The 25,574-nt window shown below is 50.0% G+C and overlaps 1 protein-coding gene across 5 annotated transcripts; it reads left to right on the plus strand.

Annotated features, from left to right (window-relative positions):
• Window positions 1-1,953: 1,953 nt before the first annotated feature.
• On the plus strand, window positions 1,954-23,916 carry Fam107a (family with sequence similarity 107 member A). 5 transcript variants are annotated; one of them, XM_046452957.2, is made up of 4 exons: window positions 1,954-2,047; window positions 16,687-16,861; window positions 18,759-18,915; window positions 19,355-23,916. In XM_046452957.2, the coding sequence occupies exons 1-4, from the start codon at window positions 1,969-1,971 to the stop codon at window positions 19,460-19,462; spliced, it is 519 nt and encodes a 172-aa protein (XP_046308913.1). In that variant the 5' UTR covers window positions 1,954-1,968; the 3' UTR covers window positions 19,463-23,916. The 5 variants fall into 5 exon arrangements, with proteins under 5 accessions (XP_046308913.1, XP_046308912.2, XP_046308917.1 ...); XM_046452956.2 differs by lacking the exon at window positions 1,954-2,047 and adding an exon at window positions 2,436-2,590; XM_046452961.2 differs by lacking the exon at window positions 1,954-2,047 and adding an exon at window positions 10,739-10,976.
• Window positions 23,917-25,574: the final 1,658 nt, after the last annotated feature.

Raw genomic sequence — 25,574 nt, forward strand, 5'->3', positions numbered from 1 at the left:
TCACAGAAGGGATACTCTCCGCAAGCCAGGTTTCATAGAGAAAATGAGAAGCAGAGACGAAATGGCTCAGGTAAGTCAGACCGGCCTAGATCTCCCCTGGGGGGACCCGGCCCCGCCCTCTCTTCCTGTTCCACATCCCTCAGCCTCAGCTGTGTTCAATCTATCTGGATTCAAATCCACTACAAACGAGTTCTGTGGTCTCGGTGCTCCCCATCTCTGTAAGGGCCATAACCGTAGTGTGATCAAAGAGCCATTGAAGAGATTACATGAGACGGACTGTAAAATGGATATCATTTCATCTCTGAAGACAGGCGATGGGACAGTGAGTGTCCAAGGTCTGTCATGGTGACTGGCATCCCTGATGGCCAGTCACTGACCAGCCTAGACAATCATAAGAACTTCAAAGATCAGTGTCACCTTGGGATCCTGGATGGTGTCTGAGGAGCAGAGAAATACATGGACCTTTGAATTAGAGCAGCAGGTGGGTCTGAACAGTGGCCAAGGACCAGTCAAAGGGGACTTGGCCATCAAGTGATCAGCTGACAGGTACCAAGGCTAGAAAGGGCACAGAAGCAGAGGGAGGTGGAACTGAACTGTGTGCCTGAGATGCCAAAGCCAGCTCACAATCCGCCCCCACCCACCCCCCTACACACACAGCTTTGAACTGAGGCCATTCAGCACCCTGGACAGCTCTGTGGGGGTCTATAGCTTTCAGGGGCACAAGTTTCAGGGTCCCACAATTAGGTGGGTTCTTGGAAGGGCAAGAATGGTTAAGGCACCTCAGCTCTCTGAATCTCAATTTCCTCATCTCTAAGCTGCAAGTAATACCTACCCTTCAGGACAGTCCTGAAGAGTAAATGAGATTAACAGCAGAGCAGATGCCTGGGGTCAGACCATCAGAATTCGAATCTCAGCTCCAGCTATGTGACTTCAGAGAAGTGGCTTAACCTCTCTGGGCCTCACTTTCTTCTCATCGGTGTAATTAGAATGCTACTAGACCCTATTTCATGGTGTTATGGAGAGTAAATGAAACCAGACAGGCGCACACAATTGACATTCATTTTTGTTTTAGAAGAAACAGCACAGCACCTGACACAAAGTAAATAATCAAAATTGTCAGCTTCTTACATGTTCTGAAACCACCTGGTTGACTTTGCCTACCCACTTCAGACTTGGGACTTTTTTGTGGGGGTGAGGCAAGTACCAGGGATTGAATTCAGGGGCACTCGACCACTGAGCCACATCCCCAGCCCTATTTTGTATTTTACTTAGAGATAGGGTCTCACCGCGTTGCTTAGCGCCTCACCATTGCTGAGAATTGGCTTTGAACTAGGGATCCTCCTGCCTCAGCCTCCCGAGCTGCTGGGATTACAAGCTTGCACCACCGCGCTCGGCTTGGGGCATTTTTTAAACAAACGCCGTTGGTTATGTGCTAGCCACTCTTCTAAGTCCTTTCTAGGTACCCAAACTGCACCAGTTAACCTTACAACCCTGTGACAGAAGTACTATGTGGTCGACCCCATTTTCCAGATGAAGAAATTGAGGCTCTTGTGCGGAGAGGTTGCTAAATGGGGAGGCCACACAGGTATTAACTAGTGGGACCTGAGCCCAGGTGTGGCGTTTCGGGATCCCACACCTGCGCGTAGCTTTCCATGAGGCTGGTGGCCATCCAGAGTGGAAGAGTAGGCGGCGGGCCGGGACTCGGTGTTCTTCCGGGGATGCTGGAACCGAGCCTGGGAGTCCTCCCTCCAGACGCTCACGCGCGCCGCCTCATACCTGGGCAAGGATACCTGTTTGTGTCCCTGTCGCCTCCCTCCCTGTTGGCGTCTCCACGCCTGCCCCTCCGGCCGCCGCCGTAACCAGATCCCCGGCGGGGTTTGGGCTGCTGGCTCGCGTCACGGTGGCGGAGTCGCTCGCGCTCCAGGCTGCGCAGCGGCGGTGCGGGATCTGCAGCGGGGCGCGCGGGGCATGGCGCAGAGGCTGGGCGAATGGGCACGGGGGCCCGCCGAGGCCACCGGGTTGTACCGGGCGGTGCTGCTCAGGTCCGGTAAGTGGGGACCACGCCTCGCCGCCCCTGATCTCCAAAGCTGGAGGAGCGAGCGACAGGCGTGAGGCGCGCAGCCCCCCGGGCAACCCTTGGCGGAGCGCGTCTGTCCTCGATCAATGCCCTGCGCCCTCCCTCCCTTCCCTTCCGTCATTCCTGTCAATTACTTTTTTATCCTTCCCCCTTTTCCTCTTTTCTTCCTACATTCAGATCCTTTGGGGGGATCTGTCCTTAGATAGATTGCTTTTTTTCCCCACAATATCTGAGAACACACACGCGCGCACACTCACGCACACACGCACGCACATACCCACTCTCCGTTTCTCGACTGCAAAAGTCCTGCGAGGCTCTGCTCCTGGCTGAGCTAGGCGACAGACTCCGCCCGCGCACCGAGGCGTCGGACCGCGTGGGAGATGTGGGGCAGGGGTGCGGGAAACAGGCCCCGCGGGAGCCGCCCGCAGCGGAGCGCCGAGCGCTTGGGCGAGGGACGGTCACTGTGCCATGGGCCATTGCACGAGGGGGAGGAGGAGAGCAAGTTACAGGCAGGTGAGGAACCGTTTCTTCTATTCGTGTGCGTGCAGCGATTCGGAAGGAAACTCGGTGGTTTTATTTTTCCCAGGATGGGGATTGGGTAACAGGTGGTTTGTCTTTGCAGTAAGCATGTATTAATTTTCTACTCGGGACAGTAAGAGTTTTGGGTTGTTTTTTTTTTTTTTTTTTTTCAATTCGGTAAATGAAGTAAGCGAATGTATACTCAGTGTCAAAATAATTTAGAAAAACATGGGGATGTAGGAAAGTGGGGCGCAGTAAACGTTTGTGGGGTTTTCTTCCAAATACGGGCTTAGAGAAACGTTTGGGGAAAATGGAGATCGGCCTCGGACTGGAGTCTCTGCCACTGGGGATAAGTGATTGCAAAGTGTCAGGGAACCTGGGCTCACGGGCCAGCTGCACTCTGCCTTGGGCAAAGAGTCCTGCCCGCCCGCAGAGCCAGGAGGCAAAGGCGCGAGGAGGAGCGTCCCCCGCAGCCGCCGCCGCTGAGCCAGCAGTGTCCCCTGCGCTGAGTGGCCGGGACTCCCCGCATTTCTTCCCAAGACCCGCCTTGCCCCGGGGGCGGGGGAGCCCGCCGCCCAGTAGTGATTGGAAATCTTGGAACAAGGCTTCTCTTAAGTCCGAAAACAAGAACTGGCCAAGACTCAAGGCCCGGCGGCGCCTTCCTGGGGGAGGGTCTCATCTGAGCCGGGCGGGCAGAAAGGGAGGAGCCCTGAGATCAGATGAATCTGATCGGCTGATGGCTGCGCAATGCCCGCTGCCTAAGTGTCCCCACCCAGTTCTTGTCTTCTCACCAAGTTGGCAGAGGTCGCAGGTCCCAATCCGAAGACCCTGGGCTTCCTCTGGGGCTTCCCCTGGACCTGGAGCACCAGGGGCGAGCCTCTTTTGAGCTTTCAAACCATCCAGAAGAATAGACAAGTCAGAGTCGGTCCGGGGAGGGGGGGGGGGCGACCTGCTGGTCCCCTAGCTATACCACACAGGGTTACAAGCCAGGACGCGGGTCAGAGGCTTCCCTGAAGGAGTGAGCACCCCGTGATTGGAGCACTTACTATAAGAAGTTCATTGTGGCATTTAATCTTCACGACTCTGTTAGGACACAGGTTGTCATTTCCATTTAGTAGATGAGTGGACTGAGGCCAGAGCTTGAACAGCTTTTGGGGAAGAGACCTTCCACACCTTCTATGGGCTACAAAGCACTTTTTTTTTTCTTATACCGAGGATTGAACCCAGGGACGTCTAACCACTGAGCCACATCCCCAGCCCTGTTTTATATTGTATTCAGAGACAGGGCCTTGCTGAGTTGCTTAGGGCCTCTATAAGTTGCTGAGGCTGGCTTTGAACTCTGGATCCTTCTGCCTCAGCCTCCCAAGCCACTGGGATGACAGGCCTGTGCAACACTTTCAAACTTAAATTCATCTATGCCAAAGCCCACACATCCTCAGAGAACAGTAACAATGATGGTCACTTGTTATTGCCACAGAATCTCTACCCAGTGCCATACACTGGTTATCTCACCAACTGTTTATTCATTTATTCATTCCACTAAGGGTTAGCAGCCTCTGCTCTGCACTAGGTTTTATGCAAGGCACGGGGATATCAGTGTCAATACGATGGGCATGTCTGTCAGTTCAGGGAGGTGAGTCATGTTATGCTCTATTGGACACACAAGGAAATGGAAGCTGGGATGGCAACATGACTTGTCTAAGGTCACATAGCTAATTGGGGTAAAGCTGAGATTCAAAGCTAGGGCTGAGGTGCATGTCTGTAATCCTAGGGGCTGGGGAGGCTGAGGCAGGAGGATTGAGGGTTCAAAGCCAGCCTAAGCAAATTATTGAGGCCCTAAGCAACTTAGAAAGACCCAGTCTCTAAATAAAAAATAAAAAGGGCTGGGGATGCGGCTCCATGGTTAAGTGCCCCCTGGGCTCAATTCCCAGCATCAAAAATTAAAAAATAAAAAATAAAAATTCCAAAGCTAAGGCTAGGCACCTCTAGAACCATTTCCCTGGGTCTCTCACATGGAAGTATGGGACCAACTTGGCCATTTAGTGGAGGGGGGAGCAGCTCTCTTTCCTTTCTGAAGTCCCCAAAGAGGAAAGAACAGAATTAAACCCAAGAGGGTGGCTGTTTTCAAGTACAGTGGCCTCAATTCGTGCATCAAATGATGTTGCACTTTGGGGAAAACGTTCATCCCAAATTATTTCAAAATAGCTTCTTATTATGAAATGAAAACATGATTCCATAACTGTCTGGGGAAATTGAGAATAAAACAGGGGGAAACGTAACCCATGATCCCACTAACCCCAAGCAGTCACGGGTAACTTTTGGGGATATCTCCTTCCATTCTTTGCTAATCATCTTTTGTGTGTTTGGTTTACACTGTTCAGATTGTTGTGACTCTAGTCTTTAATCCTATTTTTTTTTCACTTGAACAAAAATCTTTAATGCTCTTATATGGGTTATCAAAAAAAAAAAAAAAAAAAAACTGCTTCTACTTAGGCAAATGCCCAAGTCTAGGCAGGCTTTATACAAAGGGCCTTCCATACCCTGTGTTCTTTATTCCTCAAAAGAACCTCTGCGCCTAGGCTGGGCATGATGACACACACCTGTAATCCCAGCAGCTTGGGAGGCTGAGGCAGGAGGATTGCAAGTTCAAAGCCAGCCTCAGCAACTTAGCAAGGACCTAAGCAAATCAGAGAGTCCCTGTCTCTAAATAAAATACAAAACAGGGTTGGGGATGTGGCTTAGTGGTGAAGCACCCCTGGGTTCAATCCCCAGTACCAAAAAAAAGGTTAAAAATCTGCCCAGTTCAGAGATGAAGAAACAAGGTCTCTGAGCTGTCCAGCCATGGAGCCGGGATCAGTATCTCGGTTGACACCAGGACCCCTGCTCTTAACCATTGAGCTGGAAGAGTCACCTCTGTGGAATAAGTCCCTTCTGGAAAGCTATGCAGTCCTTGAATAAAAGTCCATCTGAGGTGTCTTACCTACACCCCACCCAGAGCTCAGGCCAGGGTCCTGCTGGGGAGGAGAGTATCTCTCTGCACCGTGCGCCAAAGGGCACAGCCCCCAGCCCTGCTTCTGCCAGTTAAATGTAAACTTCAGAAAAACATTTTTTTTGGCCATTAATATTTCCTAACTGCTTTTAAAAAATTATTTGTTCTTTTTAGTTATCCATGACAGTATGAGTGAATTTTGACATAGAATATACACATGGAGTCTAACTTCCCATTCTTGTGGTTGGACATGATTCAGAGTTTCCCTGGTTATGCGTTCATATATGAACACAGGAAAGTTCTGTCCCATTCACTCCACTGTCTTTCCTATTCCCATCCCTCTCCCTTCCATTCATCCCCTTCTGTCTAATACAATGAGCGTCTATTCTCCTTCCCTGTCCCTTATGGTGTATTAGCATCTACATATCAGATAGAACATTTTGCCTTTGTCTTTTGGGGGGATTGGCTTATTTCACTTAGCATTATAGTCTCCAGTTCCATCCAATTACCAGCATATGCCATAATTTCATTCTTCTTTATGGCTGAATAATATTCTATTGTGTATATATACACTTTCTTTATCCATTCATCTGTTGAAGGGCACCTAGGGCGGTTCCATAGCTTAACTATTGTGCATTGAGCTGCTATAAACATTGATGTGGCTGTGTCACTGTAGTATGCTCATTTTAAGTCCTTCGGGTATATTCCCAGTTGGAATAACATTTTCATGTAAGCATGTTCCAAATATTGCATGGGATACAGTTAAAATAAAAGATTATTTATTGCTTATTCAAAATTCAAATTTAACTAGAGTACTGCATTTTTATCTGCATCATCTGGCAACTACAGTCAGGAATTCTGGAAGTTTGCTTGGTTTGACAAGCTGTGGTCAGCCCAGGTTCCCCTCTACACACACAAACACACACATACACACATACACTCCAACACATATCCCTCTGCCTATCCCTAGATCCACTACTCTGTTTTTATCTGGCTACAAGCAAATTAAAATGTACATGGAGCCAAGCATGGTGGCACACACTTGTAATCCCAGCAGCTCAGGAGGCTGAGGCAAGAGGATCGTGAGTTCAAAGCCAGCCTCAGCAACAGTGAGGCCCTAAGCAACTCAGTGAGACTCTGTCTCTAAATAAAATACAAAATAGGGCTGGGGATGCAGCTCAGTGATCGAATGCTTCTGTGTTCAATTTCCGGTACCCTCCTAAAAATGTACATGAGGTGAGGGACAACCCAGAGTCCTTTTGCACCTTTGAAATCAAATTAGTTAGCCTAATCCCAGCTGGGTTGAGGACTAGCTTTCTCAAAAAGGACTCTTGGTTCTTCTCCTCCCGACCCCCTCTCCTGTGTTCACGCTTGAAGTCCCTGCTCTGGGTTAAATGCTTCCCAGTTCAAACTTGTTGTACTGGGGACTCAGGGTCCTTTAATAATCTCTCCACAGATCTCATGACAAGTTTTTCTGCCAGTACAGCTTCTCTCCCCCGCCCCCGCCATGTCTTTTCAACAGAGCGTGTTTGGGGCGGTGGGGGAGGAAGGGGGTTGTGTTTTGTGGGTGGCTTCTCAGAGGCCTCATTGAGGCCTTGGACATTGAAACTGAATACAGGAAGTTTTGAGTTGCTATGGAGACTTCTTGTGGATGCTGGTGGGTCCCTGTGAGCTGCTCTCAGCTTGGCGACAAGAGGGCAGAAAGGAAAGAAAAGCCACTGGAAGAGTTTTTTCCTGTAGTGTGCAGCCCTAGCCCACACTGGATGCAGGGAATTTCCCTGGGGCCCCTCAAAATTGCCTCCTCTGGTCTTCACTGTCCCCATCCTTTTGGCCTCTCTGGTCCCTGGGAAATCAGACTTTAACAGGACAAGGAGGAGGGCTGGGGCTGGGGCTCAGAGGGAGAGCGCTTCCTAGCTTGTGTGGGGCACTGGGTTCGATTCTCAGCACCAAATACAAAAATGAATAAAGGGCCGTCGACAGCTAAAGTAAAAAATAAAATAAAGAAACATACCAACCAAATGCAAAGTGAATCTTGAATTAAAAAAATAAAACTTATTTTTTTAAAAAAGGACAAGAAGGGATCTCAGCATCTAGGCCCCCCCATCCCATCATGGGGTGAGCAAGACTTCTGATCCCCAGGTCCCTTGGACTCCAGCCTTACCTTCTAGCAGAATGGAAGGGCCTCCAGGAAAGACGCATGAGTAGAGGCAGGAGGTGGCACCTGGGGCTTGACTCCTGCCATTTCCTAGAGTGAACTCATTCTCTCCAGAGCCTCTATTTTCCCATATTAAAAATGGGCATAACTGGCCTGGTGCAGGGTATGCACCTGTAATCCTCAGTGGCTCAGGAGGCTGAGGCAGGAGGATGGTGAGTTTAAAGCCAGCCTCAGTAATTTAGCAAGGCCCTGAGCAACTGAGTGAGACCCTGTCTCTAAATAAAAAATAAAAAGGGCTGGGGATGTGGCTCGGTGGTTGAGCACCCTGGATTCAATCCCTGGTACCGAAAAAGAGCAGGGAGTTGGGGGTAGAATCATACTATATGCGACTCTGCAGTTTGACTTTCCCCTACACATGTAGGGGACATCCCTTTCAGGTCAATAAATAGACACGCTTATTGACTGTCCCCATCAGGGGGTGTGGTGACATCTCTCACTGGTGGGGGGTGGGTTGGACATGATGGTCATTGACTGCTGATCTGGTCCCCGGGCGTGCAGACCCACACAGCAGGGTGGTGTCCTACAAGCTCAGAGATATCAATGTTTTGGGTGATGTCGGGGCCACAGTAGTTGCTGAGCACCTTGGTACTGCGACAGGAAGTCTAAGTCAGATAAGGTGAGGCCCCTGCCCTCAAGTCTGGTGGGTGGGTCTGATTTGTTTGTACCCAGGCTGGACTGTGAGAAGGGCATTAGAGGGAGGAGCACAGGGGTCCCCACTGCCTGGGGAACACGGCGTCTGCCCTGGGGGATTCCTGCTCAGGTCTCCTTGGCCCTCCCTTCTTCTGGGGCTGGCATCAGGATCTTCCAATCAAGGGAACACAAATCACGGAAATGGAGGTCGTCGCTGGTATGGGGGTTCTCAGGCAGTGACAAGAAGCTGTCAGAAGTCCCCCTGCCCCAGGATCCCTCTTAGTTCCCCAAGGGTCTCAGGCACAGGGCTTGGTTCAGGAAATCCCTTGTAAACCCCAGGAAAGGCTGGAGTCATTGATCTGCAAAGTGGGACAACGTATAGAAAGTCCCATGGGAACGAGTGAAGTTAAACCAGGGCAAGGTGGGAAATGAGGAGAGGCTGTCAGTCAAAGGAGTTCTAGAAAAGTTGAATTTAGAAAGAAAAAAAAGGACCACACATTGTGTATGCCTGAGGATCTGTGGCCCACTAAGTTTCAGTGGCCCCAGAAGAGTCGGGTTGGCAGGACCTGCCTTGACCTCCCTGCCTCCACCCCATCTCCCATCATCCCCCTCGCCCCCTGCACTGCGGGCACAATGGTCTTCTATCACACCAGCTAAGCCCCACCCTGGGGCTTTGCTCTGAGCTGTCCCCAATTCCTGGAAGGCTCTTCCATGTAATAGTCACATGGTCAACTCCTTGTGAGTCAGCCTCCCTCAGCCTCTACCCTCCCTGAGTTCCCAGGCCCTCCCTGTTCCCTCACCCGGTATCACTCTCAACAGAGCGTGTGTCACAGTGGATGTCTTCTTGTGCATCTCTTTAGTTATTGTCCGTGTTTCCCCTTGAATGTAGGTTCCCTGAGGACAAGGATACTCTCTGTCTCCTTCACAGTGTATCCAAAGCACTTCCAATGGTAACAGGGATACAGTAGGTCCTCAAGAAGTGTTTGCTAGCCAGGCACAGGGGCGCACAACTGTAATCCCAGTGGCTCAGGAGGCTGAGGCAGGAGGATTGCAAGTCCAAAGCCAGCCTCAGCAACTCAGTGAGACTCTGTCTCAAAATAAAATGCTAAAAAGGTCTGGGGATGTTGCTCAGTGGTTAAACACCCCTGGGTTCAATCCCTGGTACCAAAAAAAAAGGGGGGGTGTTTGTTACATAAACAAATAACACAGGCCAGAGGGAACCAAAACTGCCTTTCAAATGCCTCCTCTATTCAAGTTTGATGTGTGTCTGGGCCTCATCTCCTTCCAGCCAACTAAGACTGAGAAAATAAAGTTGGGGTGAGGGCCCAGTTTAAGTTGCCAGCTGCCTCACTGGGGGACCAAGGATAGTGCCAAAAGCTAGAAAAGTTCCAGATTTTCAAGTGAAAGCTGATTGTGAAATGAGGAGAAGACCTCCATTATCTGTGAGCACCCAGGTTGACCCTGGGTCCCTACAGAGTGCTTTTTTTTTGCGGGGGAGGGAGGGATTATCAGAGATTGAACCCAGGGACCCTTAACCAATGAGCCACATCCCCAGGCCTTTTTGTATTTTATTAACTCACCAAGTTGCTTAGGGCCTTGCTAAGTTGCTGAGGCTGGCTCTGAACTTGGGATCCTCCTGCCTCAGCCTCCCTAGCCACTGGGATGACAGGCGTTGGCCACCTGCAGGTGTGGGGTCCAGTTCTCTCTGCAGAAGTCCTGACTGAGCACAGTCTGCCCAGTGGCCTTCCCTTTCTGTCACCTCCCAACCCCTGTGTGATTCTCCACATTGGACAAACAAGCAGCCCCAAGGCTCAGAGGCACTGATTACCAGGACTGTCCCAGGAGCCTGCCAGGGACCAGACATTGTCCTCTGTCACTCTCTCACACTCTCCTGCTGGTTTCTCTGCAAAGTCTGGAAAAAGTTCAGTGTCAAGTAAATAATGCACAGAAGTTCCTGACCAGGTGCTGAGCCAGTGCTGTGTCCTTTCCCCTCCCTGCACCCCTGACACCCCAAGAAACTCCTGGGGGCGGGGTGGGGGGGGTGGCGCTGCAGGAAGCCTGGCTTCCCCTTCCCCCGGGGAAGAGCTGCGATCCTCGCGGGCCGCGCCGGGTCTGCAGCCGGGGAAACTCCTCCCGGGAGCCTCCTGCTCAGAACACGGTCCCCATCAACGCAACAAAATAGGTATTTATTTGGGCCTCTGCGACGGGTGGCTCGGACGCGGCGTTCCGCAGGGATCGCGGCGCAAGTGGCCGAGCCCGGGGCGCCGAGCCGGTTACTATAGCAACGGTTCCTTTTTATTGATACCAGAATAAACAGGAATGCGGAGGGGCCTCCCGGGTCGGGTCGCCCCGCGCAGCGGCCTCGGGGTTAAGAACCGCCCTTGGGAGGCGGCCCTCCTCCCGCTCAGGGACTTCCCGGTGGAGCGTGGGACCTGGCGACAGCGCTCCGGATCTGTCTGCTCCAGGACCCCGAGCAAGAAGTAAGACCACGTCTCTCCTGGTCAGTCCCCTGCGGTCCGGCTGGGTGCTGTCCTGGGAGGGAGGAGGTGAGGGGGCGGCTGGGGAGCCCTGGAGCGGGTGTCCCCTGGGCTGCGCAGTTTTGAGTTTGGATACCTGCGCTCTTGTCCCCAAATCGGTGAAATGCTATGGGGTCGCGGAGACTGTGCCTCCTGACACTCTAGGTTTGGGAAAAGGAGGCAAAGCAGGCATCCAGACAGGGCTATGTTCCTGTTGATCTTTGGCTTCTCAGTACTTGGGGGGAATCTGAATTAATGCATGGGAATGACCTCACCTAAATCTGTGATCACACAGCACCGGGAATGGGGCGGGGGGCGGGGGGATGGGAACAGAGCTGGTGCAGGTGGATTTGCTTAACAGCTGGATGACACAGCTGAGAGAAGACAGGTTTGGGCATCAGACAGCTCAGACTGCTGGGATTCTGTCACCTTCATTCACTGGCTGCGTCAGCTGGGAAATCAGATAACCTCTCTGAGCTTCAGTGACTTGGTCTCAAAAGGGACAATGATATCCCCCACCTCCTCCATCGGTCAGGAGAATTTCATGAGACTCAGCTACTAGGTGCTCAGCCCCCAGGGGATGGCACAGTGGTGAGGTCACTTACTTGGTACCAGCCTGCCTTCCTGGTGAATTTGGCTGTAACATGTTTCTGAGACTGAGCCAGAAATCAGGTGCTAGAGGATTGTATGTATGTCCCTGTTTGAAACTGCTACCAAACCCCATGGCTTCTGACCTGGAGGCAGCCCCCAGCACCCATGTCTCTAGTTAGCTTCGATTTTTTTTTTTTTTTTTTTTTTTTTTTTGGTACTGGGGATTGAACTCAGGGCCACTTAACCACTGAGCCACAACCCCAGCCCTATTTTGGATTTTATTTAGAGACAGGGTCTCACCAGGTTGCTTAGTGCCTCACTTTTGCTGAGGCTGGCTTTGAACTTGTGATCCTCCTGCCTCAGCCTCCTGAGCCGCTGGGATGACAGTCATGCACCACTGTGCCCAGCATGTGACTTAGATCTTGGGTGGCTCTCTTAGCTCTGTGGATTGCAAAGTACCTGCCAGGTGGAATGGCCAGCCTCCTGCCACTGGGGAGCCAGCAGGACACCTGGTCTACTGGTGCCTGTTCCCTGCTTAACCTTATAACACGTTGCACAATTCTTCCTAAGAACCCTCCAGGTCCAGCCCAGGACTCTGCTATGAAATGGATTCCAATGTCCACCCAGACCATCTCCTCACAAATCAGGAAGTTAGAATGGACTGAGGCCAAGGGAAGTTCTGTTTTGAGTCTGTCTTGGGTCATTGCATCCAAATGGACAAGAAATCCTGAAGGGGTCCAGGGGCTTCCGGGCATCAGCCAGAGGCTGCTAGGAAATCTGGAGGTGCCTCCAGATACACTGGGCTTCAGTGGCTGGCCGATGGAAAACACAAATGGGCACTTGGCCCGTTGAGGGGGAAAAGGCGAGAAGGCTCAGGAAATCCAGTGGCCACGCTTGTCACTGGGACTGAAGGCCCCTTTTTCCCTTGCTGGCCGCTATTTTACAAGCCTCTCTTCTCCTCTGTCCTGCCGCCCTGTTAAATGCTGAGCCAGGACGGCCCTGGGTGTGGGGCAGGAGGGGGGAGACTGGCCAGCAGCCCAAGGAGGGAAGGCCACCATCTGGTCATCTCCTTAACAGAGGCCAGCCATGGACAGCCAGGCCTGTGGGTTCTGCCTAAGCCAAAAGCTGCCGGGGCCAGCCAGGCGCCTCAGCCAATGTTTGTATTTCATGTGGGTTAACAGTCCTCCCTCTGGCATCTATAAAATGGGCTCCCGCTACTTCTGCATTGGCATTTCTTAGGCTACGCCTAACCCCGATTTCTCAACTGAAAAATCTTTTGCACCTGGAAGACAGAGACACCGTAGAAGAGCATTGAATTTGGAGTCCAAAGATCCTGCTTTTGCCACTTATTTGCTCCATATCTTGGCCTCACTGGGCCTTGATCTTCTCACCTAGAATAGCAGCTGCTTCCCAGGCTCATTATGAGAACTAAACCAAATGCCCAGGCAGGGCTCATCACAAAGCCCCTTCAGGACAGCCCTGGGCCGAGCACAACATGCACGTTATATCATTTCACCTTCCAAATGACCCCATGAGTAGGTATTACCATTATCCCTACTGTATAAAGGCCCAGAGAGGTCAAGCTATTTGCCTGGGATCACTCAGCTAGGAAAGGAGGCCACCATGATTCAAACCTGGTCTGTCTCTTCTGAAACATTGCTGTTTTAACCATCTTGATTTACTGGTTTTTATGTCATTTGTTATAACTGATGCCATCAAAGATATAACAGAACCATCAGGGAGGGGAGAGGCAGATAGAGGGGACATTAAGACCTTAGAGAGCCTGGGGTCTCACCGCTATTTGCAGGATGAACTGGGACCTGGAATCCCATCAGTATAGCTCCCTTTCTGTCCTCTCTTTATGGGTGCCCAGGAGGCACCCATGTTGGTTTCAAAGCTGTCACCCTCATATTAACGTGCCCTCCCAGCAACCTGATGAGCTCACCCTGCTGTCAGGGATCCCAGATGAGCCTTGCCTGGTATGGGGCTGATGTTCTGCAGAGCCTCAAGCAGGGAGCATCAGGACCTCTTGGGTCAGCAGCAGAACCAGGAAAGAAGCAAGCAAGGCGCCCTGGGTCTCTCCTCCAACTCTTATTACACCCACCCTTGCAAGATGAGGTCAGCCGCACACTCTGCATATTAAGTGAGAATTATTTGCCCATTTTATAGTCTTGCAAGACACTCCATCTAGTTGTCACCTACTGGCTCCCTTGCCCAGTCCTTGAGCTCAGCAGTGTACAACCAGCATGATTCTACAGAAAAGGGTCCCTCAGAGGTTAGAGTTGCCCAAAATCACACCACGGCTGAGAACGTGCTCTTATCAGACCTGCTCCCAAGGACTCCGGGCCAATGCAGATAAGCTTGGTTGCTTTGGTGTCTTTGTCTAACTCCATGATTTGCAAAGATGGCTGGCTATTGGAATCACCTGGGAACTTTTACAACCCTCAAAGGCCAGCAGGTATGGTGGCACATGCCTGTAATCCCAGCAGCTAGGGAGGCTGAGACAGGAGATTGTGAGTTCAAAGCCAGCCTCAGCAACTTAGTAAGGTCCTAAGCACCTTAGTGAGATCCTGTCCCTAAATAAAATATAGAAAGGGCTGGGGATATGGCTCCTGGGTACCCCTGGGTTCAATCCCTGGCACCAAAAGAAAAAGCCTGTGTTGTGACAGATCTTTATATAGAAGTCTCATTTAATTAAATTAAAAGGAAGGCTAGTGCTGCAATTCTTAAACCCTAGGGGTTCCTAGCACTTCCCTTCCGACCCCTGACATGCGTGTGTACACAGCTCTCCTTGCCATCGCCACCCCACTCCCACCCCATGCTGTTTACCTAATTCAGCATCTTGAGACGCAAAGGCAGATTTTCCCAGCTGCAACTCTGGGCTAAAGAACCAGACACATCCCTGCCTCACCTAACACACTGGTGATTTTATTTGAAGAGGGGAGAGGGCTTGGAGCAGATCCTTGAGCCGGGCATGGCCACTGATTGGACCCTGGGAGTAGGACTGATTCCATCATTTTCAGATCCCAGTGCCAAATAAAAATTCAGGGCCATTGTCCAAGATGTATCAGGCAGCAGCAGCAGGTTAAACAAACAAGGCCCCTCTTTTTTTTTTGGTACCCGGGATTGAACCCAGGGGCACTTAACCACTGAGCCACATCCCAGCCCTTTTGATACTTTATTCAGAGACAGGGTCTCACTAAGGTTCTTAGGGCCTTGCTAAGTTGCTGAGGCTGGCTTTGAACTCTTACTTTGAGCCTTCCTGCCAGGGTGAGGCCTGACTCTGTAGCAGTCAACCCACTGGCTACTGGTGACCTATGGCCAGTCAGAGGATTTTCCCTCTGGAATTTAATGGGAAAGATGGACAGACAGAGACCACCCACTGGAAATGAAGAAAACCAAAGTCATAAAAAAAAAAAATCCCCGAAACCTGCTGACAGTTTTCTCCCCCAGAATGACCTTTTAAAAATGGAATCAGAAGCGCGATTTCTCCCAGACTTGAACCCACCCGGCCACCCTCTCTCTGAACATTCTGCCGCTCACTCTCCCCACCCCGGGCACACTGTGTCTTTGTGCTCTCTGAACAGGCCGGCTTGTTCAAGGTGCATGAGTCACAAGTGCTATTCCCCAGGCCCCAAGCAGCCTCCTCTTTCCATCTCAGCTGTCAGATTTTAAGTGTCACCTCTCCAGAGAGGCCCTCCCGCTGCACCTGGCTGGAGATGGGTCCTTCACCAAACTCTATGGAGCCCGCCTGTTGCCACATCTATAACTGTTTTTATTGGTTTGCACGTGTGTGCTATTTACTGTCTGTCTCCCGCACCCCAGTGTCAGCTCTGTGAGAGTTGGGACCTTATCATTCAGTGTCCCTCTGCATGTCCAGTGTCTGCCACAGCACCCAGCAGATTATAGGAACTCAAACATTTAGGGAATGCATGACTTTTTAATGATCACATACTTTCTCCATGGTCATTCTGTTATGGAGACACTCTTGGTTTTGTGTCCTCATTTCCTATCTGGCCACAGGACTGAATTCCCTCTCCCAATGCTTGCTGGGTACGAATGTATGATTTTTTTTTTTCAAATGTTCATCCTGCCATCTCCTTCTCTAAAGTTGGACCATTTATTTCTGTTTCCTGCTTTATCATGTTGGCAACATACAGTTAGTTCTTTTAAAGATGGCGGAACTGGGGAAGTAGCTGGGGCATAGAGGGACTAAGGGGAGGGTGAACAGCCAGGGAGTCACGGTGGCTATTAAAGTGTAGTTTGCCAATGCTGACAGCTGAGGATATGGGGAAGAAAGAGTGTAGCTGAGAACTACTCTTTTAGAGGACCGGTGGAACTTGGGACTGGAAATAGGCATCAAAAGGAAAGAAATCTCATCACCACACACACACACCTATAATCCCAGCAGCTCAGGAGGCTGAGGCAGGAGGATCGAAAGTTCAAACCCAGCCTTAGCAACTTAGTGAGGCCCTAAGCAACTCAGCGAGACCCCATCTCTCAATAAAATATAAAAAAAGGGCTGGGTATCGCCATCCATCTGAGCTGACAACCTATGCTGGGTTCACAAATCTGACTATGCCAATAACTTAAGAAAACGGTGAAGAAAGCATGCAAATACATAGAAGTACCTTTTCAAAATCTGGGGACGGCTCTGTGACTTTAGGGGTCCATGAAAGAGAGTGAGCCACTGGAATTCTTCATTATTATATAGGGGACACACATGGGGAGTTTCCATGGAACATTCTATCCCAAAAAGGGCAAAGGGGTAGGATTACAAAGGAACAGGTGAATGTAGGTCAACCCCACCAGGTGACGCCCACTCCTGGAGCCAGACCTCATTATCTGAGCGGGACTAAAAGTCCAATGTATTGTGGGGTGCAATAACTGTTTGGTACCCCTTTACTCAGGACTTAAAGCTGTGTACCTAGCTCGTGTCCAGAGCGGCTCCCAACAGCTGGGGTTGTGGCTCAGTGGTTAACAGCCCCTGAGTTCAATTCCTGTTACCAAAACAAGAAAGTCAGGTATCCTGGTCAGGGTGTCACATTAGTAAGTATCCAAGATCCACCTGAGAAGAGAACGCATGCCTCGTGGGGACAGGTGGGGTCATGAACCCGGCTCTGACCAATTCCTTCGTCCATCTCCGCAGCTTCAATGTACTCAGAGATCCAGAGGGAGCGGGCAGACATTGGGGGCCTAATGGCCCGGCCAGAGTACAGAGAGTGGAACCCAGAGCTCATCAAGCCCAAGAAGCTGTTGAACCCTGTGAAGGCCTCCCGGAGCCACCAGGAGCTGCACCGTGAGCTGCTCATGAACCACAGAAGGTAGGGATGGAGCTGGTTGCCTGGGCCCAGCAAGCAAGCCCCTCCCCGGGCCTGCTGGGGCGGGGGCGGCCGCTCATGGAAAGCAGGCATGGCCACCATCCTGGGGCTCCTGGAGGCTGAGGGGGGCTGAGGGTGCCTCACGTGACCACCCAGCAGAGACTCTGAAGTTCTGATCCTCTGTGGGCCCCTAAGAGGCAGAGGGCCCTGAAAAGCCCCATTCTAGCCGGTTGAGATGTGGCACACCTCTAATCCCAGCAGCTTGGGAGGCTGAGGCAGGAGGATCGCAAGTTCAAAGCCAGCCTCAGCAGCTTAGCAAGGCCCTGAGCAACTCAGTGAGACCCTGTCTCTAAAATATATATATATATATATATATATATATATATATATATATATATATATATATATATATGTATGTATATAAAAGGGCTGGGGATGTGGGTTAGTTGTTAAGTGCCCCTGGGTTCAATCCCTAGTACAAAAAAAAAAAAAAAAAAAAAAGAGAGAGAAATAAAGCCCCATTCTCCCTCCCAGCCACCCACTTCATGCCAGCACTCCAGATCTTTTGCTGAGAGCACACTGTGCGCCATGCACTGTACCCAGACCCAGGGTACAAGAAGGAATTTCCTGCCCTCACAGAGGGGGATAGACATGTAACCAGGTGGTGGGATGGGTGATTACACAGGGGCAGAGGGTCTGGGACTCTAGAAGAGAAAGGGTCCAAGATAAATTCACTGGGAGATACTCAACAGTCAATAGGGAGAGGGAGACTGAGGCTCCCCTCTGAGGCCTGGGAAACCCCTCCCTGCCCACGGGTCCAGAATGGAGGCAAGAGTGCCTTCATAGCTCCCCCTCCTGGCCAGTTCTGGTTTTACAGTCACTCGTGATGGCCATTCTGGGTGTCAGGTGTGTGAACCCCATACTCTAGCAGATATTCTTTTGTACATGGGGCTGGTTTTGGTTTTGCTTATTGTTATAACATGAGAATTTTCTATGATTGCTTTTCAGGATGATCATTCCTTTTATTTTTTTAATTTATTTTTTTTCTGTTGTTGATGGAACTTTATTTATTTATATGCAGTGCTGAGAATCAACTCCAGTGCCTCCCCCACACATGCTAGGCAAGCGCTCTCCCACTGAGCTACACCTGCAGCCCATGATCCTGTTGACAAACATCAACACAATCAGAAATAGCATAAAAACAAGCCAGGAGAAATATTTGTCATATAAATACATTATATTGGGGGGGGAAGCTATATATACAGAAAAATACTAATATCTTCACATCTCTTAATCCACAAGGAAAAGATGAACAAAAATAGGCCCAGTGAATTCACAAAAAAGAGAACTGCTGGCTGGTAAATCTATCAAAAGCTGTTCCCTATAACTAATAATCAAGGAAACAAAGGAAACCAGATTTTATTTTGTGCCTATCAGATTCTCAAATAGAAAGATTGGCTGGTGATGGTGAGGAGAAAGAGATGCCCTCAGACACTGCTGATGGAAGCAGACATTGGGTAACTTTTCTAGAGGCAAACGGAAATATGTACCCACCCTCTTTTAAGCCTGACCCAACAATTCTACCTTTAGAAACTCGTCCTAGGGACTAGGGCTGGGGCTCAGTGGTAGAGCGCTCGCCTAGCATGCATAAGGCACTGGGTTCAATCCTCAGCACCACATAAAAATAAAATAAAGATAATGTGTCCACCTATAACTAAAAAATAAATATTAAAAAAAAAAAGAAAAGAAAGTCGTCCTAAAAAAAGATCAAGAAAGAACCCAAAATCTGGGCTATGCAGTCAGAGGGAGGGTGGTGGGATTGGTGTCACCATGAGATGTAGCCCTGGGACTGGGGGAGGTGGGAAGGAGAGGGGTTCTCCTAATGCCCCCCCCACCCCAGGGGCCTCGGCGTGGACAGTAAGCCAGAGCTGCAGCGTGTCCTGGAGCATCGCCGCAGGAACCAGCTCATCAAGAAGAAGAAGGAGGAGCTGGAGGCCAAGCGGCTTCAGTGCCCCTTTGAGCAGGAGCTGCTGAGACGGCAGCAGAGGCTGAACCAGGTGGGTAGGGGGCATCCAGTCCCAGCCCCTGTCTCCTCCAAGGCTGTCTCCTGGGCCTGGGAGGAAGGTCAACAGAAAGCACTGGCCTAAGCCTTCACTCTGCCACCCTGCTGTGTGACTTTGGGTAAATGGCTTCCCTTTCTGAACCTCGGCCTCTGTGCCAGCCCAGTACACTGCAGGCTAGTTCTGATGATCATAACTTGCCCTCTGAGCCAGGTGACATTACCAATTCGGAGGAGGCCCAGAGGCCAGGGATCTGAATCCGCCTTTATAAGGCGAAATAAATCTCATGCTGTCCCCGCGGTCCACCAGGCTGGTGGCAAAACCAATCCCCAGGTTGTTTCTGTGGGGAGGACCTTTGGCCCAAACCCCGTGGCTGTTGAGAACAGGAGTCTTCCTGGCCCCGCCCACTTCATACCACCACTTCTGTCTCCTTCAGCTGGAAAAACCACCAGAAAAGGAAGAGGAACATGCCCCCGAGTTTATCAAAGTCCGGGAAAACCTGCGGAGAATCGCCACCCTGAGCAGTGAGGAGAGGGCGCTGTAGAGTGGCTGCTGGGCACTGCCCGCCCTGCACTCCCTGGCCCAGGCTCCTCCAGCCCCCTGCACCTGGCTGCCCGGGGCTGTCCGTGATGTTCACACCTGCTCCCGTAGAAATGTGTCCCCCCAGGGGGTCTGGCTCACCCTGGGAAGCTGGGGACCCTGAGCTCCCACACTGTTCCTTCCGAGCGTCCATGTCTCCTGCCCCAAGAGGAATTCACTGCCAGGAAAACCTTCTCCAAGGCACCCCTCCCTGATCCTGAGCCCTGCACAGGAAACTAGCCTGGCAGAATTGGAAAGGAAGGACAGGTCCCCTCTGTGTCCTGCCGAGTCCTCCGTTCTGCCCAGGACTGTCCACCGGGAGACTCCAGGGCCCCATGGGGCCCTGCCTCTCAGAGCAGCCCAGCTCCTAGGCCCAGAAAATTCTGGCTGCAGTTTTACCTGAGGTCAGGTGAGGAGCAGATAAGCAGAGCTTAGCCTGGGTAACACCTGCTTTGAGAGCCAATGAGCAGAGAAAGGCTAATCTGTCCACAGCAAGGTCCCCAGGAGGTCAGATGGTGAGGGGGGAAGGGTACTAACCCAGACAGCCTTTTAGGGTTTGCAGGCTCTGCCCATGCCTTCCTTGTTCCTCCTCCACAGCCCACCCTACCTGGGCCTTGGAACCACACCTGGCAGGGATACAGCATTCCCAGTCCCAGTTTAGAAAAGCGCTTCGAAAACTTTACTGTGCATACTAATCACTGGGATCTCTTTAAAACACAGCTGCCGAGACTGGGTGCAGTGGCACACGCCTGTGATCCCAGAGACTCTGGAGGCTGAGGCAGGAGGATTGCCAGCCTTAGCAACTTAGCAAGGCCCTGAGCAACCCAGTGAGACTCTGTCTCAAAAAATAAAAAGGGCTGAGGATGTGGCTCAGTGGTTAAACACCCCTGAGTTCAATTCCCAGTACCCGCCCCCCCAAAAAAAATTTAAAAACAGTTTCCGACTCCATAGATCTGGGCAGGGGCTTAGATTCTACATGGATAACAAGCTCCTGTTGAGGCTGAGACTGCTGGTTTGAGGACCACCCTGAGCAAAACTGGAGGGTGCGGGGAGGTGCTCAGTGGTTCAGATCAGAAACACCATTCAACTCCCATGAACCTCTGCCCTGGGGGTTCCCAAGGCCACCTCTGCAGCCCAAGGACTCTTGGTTCCTTATCCAGCCCACCTGCAGGGACTCCTGGCCCTGGAAGACTTTGGTTTAACAAATTCTGTTCCTCAGTGACTTGCTTTGTTCACCAGAGCTGCATATTATTGCCAACTGTGTTCCTTACCCGTTTGACCACACCACTGCGCACTTCTCGCCAAAAAAAGAACAATGTTACCTTCTCTACAACAATGTGGAAAGCAAACATACCAAGATCTCCCCTAGGCTCCTCAAGGTACAAACAGTAGCTTCAAGACCCCACTGCCACATCTGTGGCCTGGCCTCCTCAGCAACCCTTTCCAGGCTGTCATGTGAAGAGACCTCCCCCACCTGCAGCCCCTCCAGGAAGTTCCCCCACTCTCCTTCCCCGAGGATCCCTTCCTGGGTGAGACCCAGATATTCTAACCTTTCCCCCCCCCCCCATGAAGTTTTAAAGACTTAGAGAACAAACCAGGCTTGTTTGTTTTCCCTTGAAGAATAAAATCCCTGCCTCGGGCTTTCTAAGCCCTTCACTAGAGGTGACAGAGATGGGTTAGAGCTGCCCTTGGGACACCCTCTGATAGCTTGAAGCAAAGGTGGACTTACGGGAGGAAAGGGTTTATCCTGGTCGGGTTTCTTTTAAGTCACACATGACAGTAGAGAGCATTTTGACCTATCACACATACATGGAGTCTAGCCTCCCATTCTTGTGGTTGGACATGATGTGGAGTTTCCCTGGTCGTGTGTTCACATAGGAACACAGGAAAGTTCTGTCCCATTCATTCCACTGTCTTTCCCATTCCCACCTACCCCCCCATCCTGGTCTTAACCCTAACTGGGTGGCTTGAGGGTGACTGAGATGCCGTCCTTCTCCTGTGGGTGGGCCAGCATAGGGGTGTAAGAATAGGTACACCACCTGTGTGTGTGCGCATGTGCATAAGCCAAGCTTTAAAAATGTCCCTGAATGTGACTGTCCTGATGAGAATGTGGCAAAGTTATTCTAAGTGTCTCCTGGGTGAGGCTTACGCTGAAGATGCATGATTCCTACACAAAGGCCACCAGTTCCCGGAAGAAGTCACCTTCAGGGGTCAGCATGCCATTCAAACATGCAAAGAGAAGCAAGATAGAGTGTTCCAGATTGAGTAGGACCACCCAAGGGAGCACCCGAGGTTCCACCCGGTGGTGGCCAGAGGTGCTTCTGGAAGAGGAAGCCCCAGAAACAGAAGGATCCTCAAGCACCATGTCATTCAGGGGAGCCCCAGCAGACACCCTCGGTGTACTCCCCACTGATCAGTCCCAACTCCATCTCTCTATCGCCTTCCACCAAGGAGGCTATAATTCCAGATTCTCACTGTTCTAGTCTTCTTTGCAGTTTGGGGTGACGCTGAGACCGAGTATGGCTAATGACATTTAAATGGAAGTCTACAGGAGCTTCTGGGAAAGCTTACGCTTTTATGATCAAAAGAGGCATAGCAAATTCCTTCCCTTTGCTCCTTTCTTCTCCCTGCCTTGATTGAGGATATGATACCTGGAGCTGCAGGTGCCATTTTGCTACATGAGAAAAAGGCCGAGAGAATCAGAGAGATGTAAACCCTATCATCATTTCACCAAGCCAATGTCCTTCTCCAGATTCTTGTAAAAAAAAAATAATAATAATCCCTGTTTGTTTAAATCATTGTTATTCAATCTCTGTTACCTGGACTCAAAAAAGTATTTCCTAAGTGATACAAAGGGCCAGCCCTGACTGCCCAGAAATACCTGCAGGCCATGCTAGAATTCAAATTCCAATTTCTCAAAAGAAAATTATGTATAAAAGTCCTTTAGCAACCTATTGGCCTGGGTTTTGTTGTTGTTGGTGGTGGTGGTCCTGGGGATTGAACCCAGGGATACTTAACCACTGAGCCACATCCCCAGCCCTATTTTATATTTTATTTAGAGACAGAGTCTCACTGAGTTGCTGAGGCTGGCTTTGAACTCGCCATGCTCCTGCCTCAGCCTCCCCAGCCACTGGGATGACAGACGCGTGCCACGGCGCCCAGCGGGGTTCTCTTTTTCTATACCTTTTCATTTAGCCCCCGGGCACCAGTCTGAGAGCTGGAACTTGGACATCACTAATGCAGTAAATATTTGTTGACTGCCCATTCTGTGCCAGGAAGCATACTAGGGGCACGCTGGGCACAGTGGAGAGAAAGTGCCTGTCCTTCACTTGGATTACAGCTCTCCCTGTACAGCCTTTGCCTCTACTGCCGGTTCTCAACAGAGCAGCCAAAATGACCCTGTTCAATTTTAGGCAGATCTTACCACTGTGCACAGAGCCAACCATCAGGATCCAGTCCTTCCTGCAATCTCAAGGGTCCTATGTGTCAGGCTCCTTCTTAACCTCTGGCCTTCCCCCCCCTTCTCCCCCTCACTCACGTAGCTCTGGCTGCCCTGGCCTCCCCACACTCTCCAGGTGCACCCCACTTCTGTGTCTTTTCCTGGGCCAGGAAGATCCTTCCCCTTGGGAGCCACCAGGTCCACTCCCTGATTTTCTTCAGGTTTTTGGTTTTGGGTTTTTTTTTTTTTGGATGCTTCTTTCTAAACAAGGCCCCATGTAAAATGTCAACATTGCTGGATGTGGTAGTGCACACCTGACCTGTAATCCTAGTGACTCCGGAGGCTGAGGCAGGAGGATCATGAGTTCAAGGCCAGCCTCAGCAACTTACCAAAGCTCTAAGCCACTTAGAAAGACCCTGTCTCAAAATAAAAGTTAAAAGGTGTTGGGATGTGGTTCAGTGGTTAAGAGTGCCCCTGGGTTCAATCTCTGGTACAAAAAAAAAAAAAAAAAAAAACCCAAAAATAAAATGTCAACACCTACACACTTCCTATTGCAGGAGTCAAAGACCTGTCATTTCAATATGTCGAATTGGCATAGGAAACTGTAATAATTGAGCAACTATAACTTCAGAAAGGGATTCTTGACTTGTCTTTTTCTATGTAAAGCCATGAAGGTTCCCGATACCAAGGCAGGAAAAGGACCTTGAGCACCAGAGCCTGGTAACTGGGGCTTCTATGAACCTGCATAAACACATTGGTTGAAGTAACTCTCATCTTCCACTAACTTATGTGTCCCCATTTATATCTTGGTGTCAGCCTGGAATCACTACCCTCATCCTGAAACCCACTTGTCCTGTTATTCCTTTACAAATGTATTGTTCTTTGACTAAAAATGTATAAAAGCATCATGCATTCATCATTTCTCGGACTTCACACTTGTAAAGATCCTCATGTAAATTTAATAAAACTCTTCTCAACCAGCCTTGGGTTAATTTGGTTCCTAGAACCAGCCAGAGAGTCCACATAAGAACTAAGGGCAGCAACTCAGGAGGCTGAGGCAGGAGGATCCCAAGTTCAAAGCCAGCCTCAGCAACATAGTGAGGCCCTAAGCAACTCAGTAATTCTCTAAATAAAATATAAAAAAGTTGCTGGGGATGTGGCTCAGCGGTTAAGAGCCCCTGGGTTCAATCCCCAGTACCAAAAACAAAAACAAAAAAAACCTTAAACTCTTTTGCTCTGCTATTTCTCCATGAATATATTGTTCTTTATTGAAGTTGATATATAAACCAGAGTTCTAAGCCACCACTTTGCTTTGCTTTTTTTTTTCTTTTTAATATTTTTTTTTTAGTTGTAGATGGACACAATATATTTTATTTATTTTTAGGTGGTGCTTTTTGTTGTGGTTTCTCCCAGTTGACATGAGCTGCATGCATTAGTAAATTGTTTTGTCTTTCTTGTTAATTTGTCTTTTGTTATAAGGGCCTACTCTAAGTACCAGCTAGCTGGGGGTGGAGCTCATGAGGCCCTGGATTGGATCCCCAGCACAGCAAGAATAAAATCAATAACTCCTGATAGTTGAGAAAATTTTTATTTTCTTCCCTACAGTGTTGTTAACAATCATGCCAGTTTGTCAAAAAATATTTCATATGTATATTTAGTTGTAGCTGGACACAATACCTTTAGTTGTAGGTGGACACAATATCTTTATTTTATTTTATTTTATTTTATTTTTATTTATTTTTTTTTTAGTTCTCGGTGGACACAACATCTTTGTTTGTATGTGGTGCTGAGGATCGAACCCAGGCCACACGCATGACAGGCGAGCGCGCTACCGCTTGAGCCACATCCCCAGCCCCCTTTATTTTATTTATTTATTTTTATGTGGTGCTGAGGATCAAACCCAGGGCCTCCCACGTGCTAGGTGAGTGCTCTACCACTGAGCCCGAGCCCCAGCCCCTCAGAAAAACCTTTTTAATACAAAATTCTGAGAGGATTCAGCACTCAGATATGACAAAAGAAGGAGCATTAATTGTATAATATTCTATATTCAAAACAGAACTTTAACGGAAAAGGCAGGAATTCTCCTCTTGTAATTCTGGATAGCTAAAATCCCGGGTGTACTGCTTAGCTATGGTCCCCCAAGGTCCACAGGAAGCAGGTGCTAATTCTGTGGCTCAGACCTGGATTTAGTTGAGAAAATTTTTATCTTTCTTCTGGATTTAGGTCCCAGCTCTGCCATTTACTTTTTATTTTTATTTATTTTTTTGGTACTGGGGATTGAACTCAGGGGCACTCAACCACTGAGCCACATCCCCAGCTTTACTTTGTATTTTACTTAGAGACAGGTCTCACTGAGTTGCTTAGGGCCTCACTTTTGCTGAGGCTGGCTTTAAACTCACAGTTGTCCTGCCGGGATTAGGGCGTGGTTATCACTTTTTGTCAAAAGCCTGGACAACTTTTGGGCCCCGTTGTCCACTCTCCACGTCTGTGACAGGGGTGATAAAGAGCTCCACTGGTTGAATGTCCGGTGTGTGTGCCAGGGACCATGCACAGTTCCTGTTCAATACCTTGTATGGATTAGCTCTTGTAATCCCCAAGACTATCATTACCCCTGTTTTAGGTGGGCCTGCGTCTGCCT

The sequence above is a fragment of the Marmota monax genome, unplaced genomic scaffold (genome assembly GCF_021218885.2).
Source record: "Marmota monax isolate L192 unplaced genomic scaffold, Marmota_monax_Labrador192_F-V1.1 WCK01_AAM20220418_F8-fsc00042, whole genome shotgun sequence".
Classification (NCBI taxonomy): Eukaryota; Metazoa; Chordata; class Mammalia; order Rodentia; family Sciuridae; genus Marmota; species Marmota monax.

Excerpts from the sequence above, each read along its gene's own strand:
- Fam107a (XM_046452956.2), top strand. The coding sequence starts at position 2,458 with ATGTGGGGCAGGGGTGCGGGAAACAGGCCCCGCGGGAGCCGCCCGCAG. Across the intron at positions 16,862-18,758 it reads CTGCTCATGAACCACAGAAG|GGGCCTCGGCGTGGACAGTA; the intron begins GTAGGGATGGAG and ends CCCCCACCCCAG. Across the intron at positions 18,916-19,354 it reads GGCAGCAGAGGCTGAACCAG|CTGGAAAAACCACCAGAAAA; the intron begins GTGGGTAGGGGG and ends TGTCTCCTTCAG.